At 47.9% G+C, this 10,726-nt stretch overlaps 1 protein-coding gene across 2 annotated transcripts in view; it reads left to right on the top strand.

Annotated features, from left to right (window-relative positions):
- Positions 1–3,192: 3,192 nt before the first annotated feature.
- Positions 3,193–10,726, top strand: part of CUL4A (cullin 4A) — a 46,805-nt gene continuing 39,271 nt past the window's right edge. For both annotated transcript variants that reach the window (XM_011979430.1, XM_011979431.1), the window contains exon 1: positions 3,193–3,522. In XM_011979430.1, coding sequence (XP_011834820.1) covers positions 3,455–3,522 — 68 coding nt within the window. In that variant the 5' untranslated portion in view covers positions 3,193–3,454. The remainder of the gene's footprint in view (positions 3,523–10,726) is intronic.

Raw genomic sequence — 10,726 nt, 5'->3', positions numbered from 1 at the left:
GTGTGACTGTGGAGGTCTCGTCTGTGTGACTATGGAGGTCGCATCCTGTGTGGCTGTGGACATCTTGTCTATGTGGCTGTGGAAGTTGCTCTGTGACTATGGAGGTCTCGTCGTGTGTGACTGTGGATATCTCGTCCGTGTGACTGTGGAGGTCGCTGTGTGACTGGAGGTCTCATCCGAGTGGCTGTGGAGGTCTCTGTGTGGCTGTGGAGGTCTCTGTGTGACTATGGAGGTCTCGACCGAGTGGCTGTGGAGGTCTTGCCTGTGTGGCTGTGGGGGTCTCTGTGTGACTATAGAGGTCTCGTCCGAGTGGCTGTGGAGGTCTCTGTGTGACTATAGAGGTCTCGTCTGTGTGGCTGTGGAGGTCTCTGTGTGACTATGGAGGTCACGCCCCATGTGGCTGTGGAGGTCTCTGTGTGACTATAGAGGTCATGTCCCACAGCTCCGTGGACTTCCGTGTTCTGTCTTCCACACCTGAGAGCAGGGATTGCCCTTATCCGCAGTGAGCATTTTGTTTAAGTAGCAGTGAGTTCACTCCAGGCAATGCTTTGACACTATAAATAGACGTGTATTTGACATTCACACACGTGTCTGTTGAGCTAATACAGACAATCATTTGACAAACCTGCTGGTTAGGAAGTAGCTGTGATGTGAGGAGAGACAGTGCTGGGTGAAGATATACATCAAGTTTCCTCGCTTGGCTGTTTATACGGGGAAAGCATCTTGATACTAGTAGGATAGAATGCAAATGATACTTCTCCACCTCCGATCATTGGATTACATTCCTTTTCCCTGGGGTGAATCTTTAAAATACGAATGAGTGCACCAACATGAAGCACACAGTACCATCTGATTAGTTGCTTTATGCATCCAGAAAGGGTATTTCTAAATCTCAAAATATGATTGAGTGTCAAAAATCTATTTTGGGGAGGGGCAACTCCTATGCTGTGCTGCTTCTATAACAGCACAAAAAAGTTTTCCAGTATATTCCTGCCAGCAAGGAGTTGGCAGGGCGGGGAGAAACAAAGGCTGTCGCCTTTCCAGTGATGAGTGCCTGTAATATGAAGCCGGGAGTCCTGACTCAGCACCTACAGCAAACCTGGGTTACCCAGGGCTTGCTACTTGTTTTGAGAGGCTCCTAAATTCTTTGTTTTAAAAACAAAGTAAATTGCAATATGACTCATATGAAGAGTAAATATGCACCAAATAGGACACAGAGGAGGCAGAGTGGGTTATAAAATATTCAGTCATTTGCCACAACTAGGAAGAGATGGTTTTAAGGATATTGGTTCTTGGTTTAGGAATTAAAACATCCAGAAAATGGTCATAGGTTACTGTTTTATGAAGGATATGCACCACTAAGCTTATCTTGATTTTTGCTGAAGAAAATACATTTTCTTCATGTGTTATATAAAAAACTTACTTTGTAATAATTATGTTTGTGGGATTCACTAATGTTTAACTACTAGAGCAAAACCTTTGTTGTAAAGTTCTCTTGGTTGTTTGAGGAGACAAAAGGGTGGCAGACCTTTGACCAAATTATGAAGACATGGAATTCAAAGGGATGGAATTGAAGAGTTTGAGAAAGGAGTTGAAGTAAATACAGAATGTGGGTAGGAATTCCCTATTTTCTATAGTAAGACAAAATGTAGGGGAAAGTTTGTATTTCTTTGTTATTATGCTGATAATAAGCTTGCTAGAAAATAGGATTATAATTATTAAAAAAGAGATTATAATTATTCCACATCCTCTTTTGGTCTTTATAAATATGCATGTATTTTATATGGTAGTAATCACTGTACTTTGGTTGACATGTAGCAGCTCTCCGATATTTAGTATTGGAATTGTTAATACTTGTAAGTATTAGTAAAATGAATAGCTCTATAATTTTAGTTTACCTTTTTTCTAGGGGAATATTGTATCCGAATTAAATTCAGAGTATTTATCTAAAGTGTTTTTATTCTGTTTTTGAACCCCACATTGGTTCAAAACTTGTTAGAAAAACCACATTTCTGTTTATAATATTTCATATTTGAATTGAATGAGTTTAAGTTTTTGTACATAAGATTGGAAAGGAATTTTTTTTTTTTTTTTGAGACAGAGTCTTGCTCTGTCACCCAAGATGGAGTGCAGTGTCGCAATCTTGACTCACTGCAACCTCTGCCTCCTGAGTTCAAGCGATTTTCCTGCCTCAGCCTCCTGAGTAGCTGGGATTACAGGTATGCATCAGCACGCCTGGCTAATTTTTGTATTTTTAGTGGAGACAGGGTTTCACCATGTTGGTCAGGCTGATCTCGAACTCCTGACCTCGTGAGCCACTGTGCCTGGCTAGGAAATTTCATTAGAACTGGTAAGAATGTACAAGCATTGTTTCTTTGAGGTGGGTAAAAATATTGTGAGAAAAATTTTTCTGCCTCAAAAAATGGTGTCAGCTGGGCGGGGTGGCTCACACCCGTAATCCCAGCTCTGTGGGGGGCCAAGACAGGCAAATCACCTGAGGTCAGGCATTTGAGACCAGCCTGGCCAACATGGTGAAACCCTTCCTCTACTGAAAATACAAAAATTACCCGGGTGTGGTGGCGGGCACGTATAATCCCAGCTACTCGGGAGGCTGAGGCAGGAGAATCGCTTGAACTCAGGGGGTGGAGGTTGCAGTGAGCCAAGATCCTGCCATTGTACTCCAGTCTGGGCAACAGAACAAGACTCCAACTCAAAAAAAAAAAGATTTCTTATTTTACTAGGGTTGTTCATAGAAAAAAAAAAAGTTTCTTAAGAAAAAAACTGAAGTGAATTACACATCTAGCCTACAGAAAAATAAATAGGAAACAATGTAGTCTGGCCAGTGTCACCTAGAAAAGGCTCAGTTTGGACCGAATCACTGCCCTGGGGAGCGTGAGGGGAACTGGAGCCCCAGCCTGTTCTCCTTCCTGAAGGGAAGGTGGTCACTGAGGGAAAAGGTTTTCTTGGTTCTCTAGCCCTGATTTCACTTTGTAATCATCAAGGTGAACTTACACACACACACACACTGCATTGACCCCCACCTCAGACTGAGGAATCGGAGCACCCAGAAACAAGCCTGTGAGGATGAAACCTGTGGTGGAGTCCCCAGTGACTGGGCGCCGTAGACGCTCAGGAGTGGCGGGGGCCAGCCGCCTGGGAGCCGAGTCCAGCAGGTGCAACGTGCCCACATTAACTGTTGTTACCTACCCTCATGCCAGCTGTGACTGGACTGCAGTGTTCCAACGAGAAGTGCCCTAAACTTAGCCATAATAAATAATTTATTTGTAGATTCCGGAAGTACTGGGGTAGGGTGTGGGGTGCCTTTTTGTTATGATTACAGCTGTATTAACAACAGGGTTGTTTTGTGAACCAATCTGTTGTTCATACTGAAGAATTGATATATCCCTTTTGTTCGCAGGCTGTGGAAAATCTCTGTTCTCACAAAGTCTCCCCAATGCTGTACAAGCAACTACGTCAGGCCTGTGAAGACCACGTCCAGGCACAGATCCTTCCGTTTAGAGAATATCCTTTTTTTGGTTCATAAAGTTTCTATTCATTAAGTCTTTCAAAACTGAACATTATTATGATAAAGAACTAATGAGTATCCTTAATATTAAAGCAATAGATCTTAAAGTTCTCTTTTATTTCGTGACTCAGAATGGTAGGTTTTTAAGCGAAATTTACCTTCAATTGTTTTGCTGATCTGAATTAAAGGGAAGCCATGCTCACTTATTGGGTATGGTTGAGTGTTTAGGAAACGTTCTGAAAAGTGTCTTAAAAGTTCGAGTATCCTTTATTCTAATAAGCACCGTCTGCATTGGCTTTCTGTGATAGGCAGCAAAGTCCCATCAACTTGGCGACGTACGGAGACACCCGCTTATCAGCTCACAGCTGTGTCTGTCAGGAGGCCAGGCGGGATTCAGTGGATTCTGTGCTCAGTGTCATGGACAAAGTCAAGGTGTCAGCCAGGCTGCGGCCTCACCTGAGGTCTTTGCTAGCACGGGCAGGCAGTCGGTGGAAGGCAGGCAGTCGGCGGAAGGCAGTTCCTGTGGTTATGGGACTGAGGGCCCTGGGGCCTTCTGTCCTGTGTTGCTCGGTGTCGCTCTCAGCTCCACATGCACAAGTCCTTGCCTGACTCTCTTCTGCTTCTAGACCAGCAGGAGAATCTGCCTATCTGACCTGCTGAGATGGGGCCTTATGTGAGGTAACCTGTGACCCAGTCAGAGAATTGTGACCTTCGTATTCACAGGCTCCTTCACAGTGCATGTGAAGCGTCCTGCACGTGGGGACAGGCAGGAGCGTCTCAGAATTCTGCTGCCACACCAGCTGTGACCTAGACGTCTGCAGGGGAGTTTCTGGGCTCCTTGGCATCCTATAGAAAATTCTGTAATCTGGACTCAATCTCATTCCCTAACCTCCTCCCATTACTGTAGCTATCCATGTGTCTCATTGGGTAGAAATTAGAAAGTAGAGTTTATAATTGCAGAAAATCTACTTGTGGCTGTACTTTTCTAGGCCTCCGTTTCTTCATATGTAAAATTAGGTGGTTTGTGTTTGCTTACTTCTAAGTGTTCCTCTAATTCAGGGAAACTTCTGCTCCCCTGTCTCCCTGATCTTGGGAAACTAAACCGTTCTGAGTTCATTGGAAGGACCCTCAGGGAAGCTGCAGCAGTTGGTGCTGCTGAAGCTGAAGCACGTGACAGGGAAGCTGAAATGCAGGGTGAGAGGTCTCTGTTCAGACAGTCTCCACAGCACCCCCCACAGGCGGTGAGTGAGGTCAGTTCCAGCTCTGTGGTGCTGGCTTCTGTAAATACGCCCTGCAGTGTTTTCCAGCAAAGCCCTTTCCTAAAGATCATGAGGTTGTTCAAGAGATGAGTGACCACACACAACCTTTTGGAACCTGGCCAAAGTACACCTTATCTCAGGAGGCGCCTGTGAGGGCGCACGGAAGCAGGCCCCGCCCCAGTGCCACCCCTCAGCAATGCGCTTCCAGGAACCCATGTTCCGGATGTTTCCATCCAAAAAGTGGCCTGACTCCTAGGCTTGGGGGAGGTCTTTAGCAGATGCCCAAGCCTTCTACCAAAGACTTAGGCATTTGTGAGAGTCAGTAGGCGATAATTGTTCCTACCCTAGTTGCAGTCCCCATTTACTTGAAAACTACTATTTGATTACCTGATCAAATGATCCTTCTGCCAGTTACTGTTACTCTGTGGGTTGACTAATGTGCCATCAGTTCACTCACTGCACAAGCACTTGCTTTCTACCTGCTGCACTGGCACCACCAAATGGAAAGCGACCGCCGTGCCCGATTTCTACCCTCCAAGAAGTCGCAGGCCTATGGGAGAGGCAGGGGAATTACTGTACTTCCGTGGCGCGGTGGCAAAATTAGGATTACAAAAATTATCATTTGGTTCCTTAAAGGCGAAAGAGGAAAATGCTACCATATTTTTTTTTTTTTTTTTTTTTGAGACGGAGTCTCGCTCTGTCGCCCAGGCTGGGATGCAGTGGCCGGATCTCAGCTCACTGCAAGCTCCGCCTCCCGGGTTTACGCCATTCTCCTGCCTCAGCCTCCCAAGTAGCTGGGACTACAGGCGCCCGCCACCTCGCCCGGCTTGTTATTTTTTGTATTTTTTAGTTGAGATGGGGTTTCACCTTGTTAGCCAGGATGGTCTCGATCTCCTGACCTCGTGATCCGCCCATCTCGGCCTCCCAAAGTGCTGGGATTACAGGCTTGAGCCACCGCGCCCGGCCAATGCTACCATATTAAGTGCCCTTATTAGTCATGAGACATCTTGAGTCGAGAACTGTGCCAGCCAGGCCAGGAATGGTGGCATGTGAAGCAACTGGGGCAGAGCCTCCCAGAGGAGACCCTTCCGAAGGATGGGGAGGATCCCCCCTCCTGTGGATGCGGCACCGGAAGGTGAAGGGTGCTCTGGAAACCCCGAGCAGCGGGGCACAGCTAGAACTCCAGAGAAGCCGTGGCCCTTAGGCTGTGCTGCTAAGTTGCAGATTGAATTTGAATCTTTGTGGTTACTATCAAGGAGTTGAACTTCAGTCTGTGAGTATCCCAGAGTCCTCACAGGTTTTTTAAGCAAGAAACCAGAATTAGATTGTTCACGGAGGTCACTCTGGCAGAGTGATGAGATAAGTTTGCATATAGACCAGCACACCACAGCCTTTCATTGGGTCAGCACATGTTTTTAAGTATCTGTCATGTGCTAGGTATAATGCCAGGCCCTGGGAAAATAATCTGAGCAGAATGGGATTCTGTCCGTTTGGTGCTTAAACCCAAATGGAGGTGGCAGAAGCATCAGGGTAAGCATTTACGCAGTGCTGTGATAAGAGGTTTTTTTGTGTGTGAGACGGAGTCTTGCTCTGTCACCCAGGCTGGAGAGCAGTGGCACGATCTCGGCTCACTGCACTTCCGCCTCCTGGCTTCAAGCCATTCTCCTGCTTCGGCCTCCCCAGTAGCTGGGATTACAGGCGCCCACCACCACGCCCAGCTAATTTTTGTATTTTCAGTAGAGACGGGGTTTCACCACGTTGGCCACGAACTCCTGACCTCGTGATCCACCCGCCTCAGCCTCCCAAAGTGCTGGGATTACAGGTGTGAACTACCGCGCCCGGCCTGTGATAAGGGTTTTCAAAGGTTCAGATAAGCTCCTGGCACCTAAAGAAAAAGCAGCCAGCGCACCTGGGTAGGGAAGCATTGCAGGGGCGAAGTGATGTCTGGGCCAAGTCCTAAAGGATGGATGAGGAAGTGGCAGGCACTGTGGGATGCCAAGGTGGCACAGGCCGGGGAGCAGCATGGGCAGCCCTGGCACTGAGGAAGCTTACTGGGCGGAAGAGCCAGGTATGCTGCTGGATGTGGGAGAGTTGACCACTGACAGGATCCCTAGAGGGAAAAATGAGGGGAAGGTGGATGCTGAATTCTGGAGGAACCTTTGTTGAACCAAGCAGTGGTTCACACCACGGTGGTTTGACTGGGCAGCAAAACCACGGAGTGGAATGGCAGCATCCTGCCAGCAAACCTGTTACAGTTCAGAGGAAAAGGATCTGACCGCTGTGGAAGGATCAACCAGACACGGATTGAGGCAGGGAGGGTCTGTCTTGGTCACGTTGTTTTGGAAGGAGGTGAGGAGTCACTCAGGTAGAGATGCCTGTTGTGCATTTGGGGCTGGAGACACAGATCCAGTGGATCCAGATATGGATGAGATGCCCAGGAAAAATGAGCAGAGTGGCCAGAAGCAGTGGCTCATGCCTCTAATCTCAGCACTGCATTTTGGGAGGCCAAGGCAGGAGGGTCAGTTGAGCCCAAGAGCTCCAGAGCAGCCTCGACGGCAATTAGTCGGGTGTGTGGTTCACACCTGTGGTCCCAGCTACCCTGGAGGCTGAGGTGGGAGGATTGCTTGAGCCCAGGAGGCCGAGGCTGCAGTGAGCTGAGATTGCACCACTGCACTCCAGCCTGAGCAACAGAGCAAGACCCCCATCTCTAAAAAGAAAAAGAGCAGAGCCATCAGAGGAGGTGGCTGAGGGCTGGTGTCAGGGAGGTGAGAGGACAGTCACCTTGTGGGAATCGAGGGGCAAGTTTAATATGGCAACTGGCTTAGTGGCTGATAAGTAGAGTCTGAAGGGATGATGAGACCAGGAAGTGGCAGGTTCTGTGATGAAGGCTTTTAGGCTACATTCGTACATTAACCTAGTAAAGGTGGGGTGAGTGTTTCTGTCCAACTCAGCACTGTGCACTGGGGACCAGGGACAGGCGTGAATGGCATGGGTCCTGCTCTCGAAGAGCTTGTTTCTGCTGGAAGAGAGTTCTGACCCAGCCCAGTCTCATGGCGAAATGTTAATCTGATGGCAGATGATACCCTGCGGCAGGGAGTATTCCAAGGTCTGCATATTCAGATTTCCTTTGCCTCTGGGATATTCCAGTACTTCAAGTAACTCTGCTTTCTAAGATTTAAGTAACATGTTGTTGTTTTGAGACTGGAGTTTCACTCTTAATTGCCCAGGCTGGAGTGCAATGGCGCAATCTTGGCTCACCGCAACCTCCACTTCCTGGGTTCAAGCGATTCTCCTGCCTCAGCCTCCCAAGTAGCTGGGATTACAGGAATGTGCCACCATGCCCGGCTAATTTTGTATTTTCAGTAGACATGGAGTTTCTCCACGTTGGTCAGGCTGGTCTCGAACTCCCAATCTTGGGTTATCTGCCGGCCTCGGCCTCAGCCTCCCAAAGTGTTGGGATTACAGGCGTGAGCCACCGCGCCCGGCCAGATTTAAGTAATGTTATGTGCCGATTATATTTTGATTGTATGCTGGTATTAGATTATAGATGAAGCCCATCAGATGCACAGGTAGAAAGAGGGCTTTTGTGGAATTGAGTCATTCACTACCATCTTCTTCGTTTACCATGTCCATTTTCTTGTTTCACGTGTTTGATAAATTCTGCACTTAGCTGTCCCTTTCAAAATAGATACCTGCCCTTGGTGACGTTCTTTCCCCAAAATAAAGGCCTTTTGTACCCATGCACTCATACACACTCTCAGCCAGAGGCAGCTGCTGCAGAACCCACACCACATGCTGCTGCAGGACCACGTGCCACCCAGCCAGGCTGCATGGGCACCAGGAGCTCTTCAAAAATGTCAGGCCAACTGTCCTCAGAATCTAATCTGTAGATAACAGTAGATGAAACTCATGTTTTCCTTCCCCTGGTTCACCTTGACAGCATTGCAGCTCTGGTCAGCCGCAGAATGCCAGGCAGTGGTGGACCCCGTGAGAGCAGTGTGGTCAGCAGAAGGGAGGGACACAGGAGTGAGCAGGGAGCCTTGGCTGTTGGGGAAGTCGCAAAGCTCCAGTTGCCTCTTGAGCGTGCCTTTATGATTCGCACTGGCGACAGCATGCTTTGTCTTTCCTTAGAAAGACTTTGTGCCTGTTCTCACTTGACCAGATACTGTGTATGGAGCACTTGCTGGCGGTAGGCCAAGCTCTGCACATTCATAAATCGCTTTGTCTCACAGCACCCTGAGCTGTAGGTACCTTTGTTGGCCATATTTTCTAGATGAAGAGACGAAAGCCCAAGAGAACCCTGTTAGTGCTCGGCCAGATCAAAGGAGGCAAAACAGCACGCCTGCCTTCATGAGCTGTGTGGATGAATGAGGGTCGGCCTAGGGCTGTCCTCTGGTGGTCTGTCTGTGGGTAGAGGCAGCAGGTGGGCCTTGTTCCTGGAACTGCAGAAGCAGACAACCAAGCATGGAAAATGCATGTGTCCCTCTTCTGCCCCAACAGAAGCATCGTCTTTTGCTTTCTTTTTCTTTTTCTTTTTCATTACAGATATGATAGGTAGGTTTTTCCTGTGGTGTAAGCATTTCTGCTGTTGGATGTTGTTTGCTGTTTGAAGACCTGCCTAACTCATCTCAGTAGGCTGTACAAATCCTTTAACGAAGATTGGCCCTTTTCTGTAATGAGAAAAAATATGGTTGCTGAAGAACCTATCTCGAGAATACACTATTGACAGACTCTCACTCTATCTATGTGTCTCACGTCCTAGAATTACTTGCACAGCATTGTGACTATTTGTTATATCCTAGAATCTGGAATTGATTTTGATGTTTAGAAGGCCAGAGCTTACTTAGTAAATGCCACGCTGTGATTTTAGCTTACCATTTTGTACTTTTTTCTGTGGGAAATAACAAAAAAAATTTTGATCGAGGATCTCTATTGATTTTACAGAGCTATTTTAGAGAAAGTATTTCTCATTTAATGAGCACTTTACGTTGGACTTTCCATCTTAACAAGACACTGCCCCATGTGGAACTCTATCTTCACAACACCTGAGCTGCCCAGTGGTGTCAGATTGACGGGCGTCAGTTTAACCCCGTTAAGTTTAAAGGATCTGTGCACCCTCATCCAGAAACAAAGCTACGCCTTCAGCTGGCGGGACCTGCCTGCCAGCAGAGACTTGCGGGGAGGTCCAGGCCACAGCTCTCATTCAGCTCCTGGAGTCAGAGCTGCAGGATGGCTGTTGGGGCCCCTTGAGGCCTGTCCAAATGTACTTGGGACAGATTTTTTGTTTGTTTTTTCCAGACTGTTTCTGTAGATTCCTATATAATGAGCCATTACAATTTTGAGCAATTTTAAAAGAGTACTTCCAGAGGAACCTGTGAACCATTCAGCCATTAGGTCTTTGCTGTAACTGTCTATTTTTAATTTTCTGGCAGTGCTCTCTGAGAATTCAGCAAAGCCCCAAGAGAAAATAGAGTAAGCTGTCTTAGGCCCCTGTAGCTGTAGTCACAGCACTTCCTGGTGTGACAAGGATTCAGACCCCCCGGGAGCCCCTTGGCTGTCCTCAGCACCGTCTGTTCCTCCTCAGGCTCTGCCTGGCACCCTACCCTCCCTGGCACTCTTCCCTTGTCAGGCCACTGTTTGCCACCCTGAGACTCCAGCTCCTGTCTGATTTGCGCACCCTGCTTGACTGATGTGTTTTTCCTCCTCTGTGTGTGTGAGGGTGTTGTCACCGCCTCACGTCGGCTCTGGGTGTGACTGATGTGTTTTTCCTCCTTGCTGTGTGTGAGGGTGTTGTCACCGCCTCACGTCGGCTCTGGGTGTGACTGATGTGTTTTCCTCCTCGCTGTGTCTGAGGGTGTTGTCACCGCCTCACGTCGGCTCTGGGTGTGACTGATGTGTTTTCCTCCTCGCTGTGTCTGAGGGTGTTGTCACCGCCTCACGT

The sequence above is a fragment of the Mandrillus leucophaeus genome, unplaced genomic scaffold (assembly GCF_000951045.1).
Source record: "Mandrillus leucophaeus isolate KB7577 unplaced genomic scaffold, Mleu.le_1.0 Scaffold201, whole genome shotgun sequence".
NCBI lineage: Eukaryota > Metazoa > Chordata > Mammalia > Primates > Cercopithecidae > Mandrillus > Mandrillus leucophaeus.
Note: the sequence above shows the minus strand (reverse complement) of the source record. Positions and strands in the feature narration are given on the sequence as shown.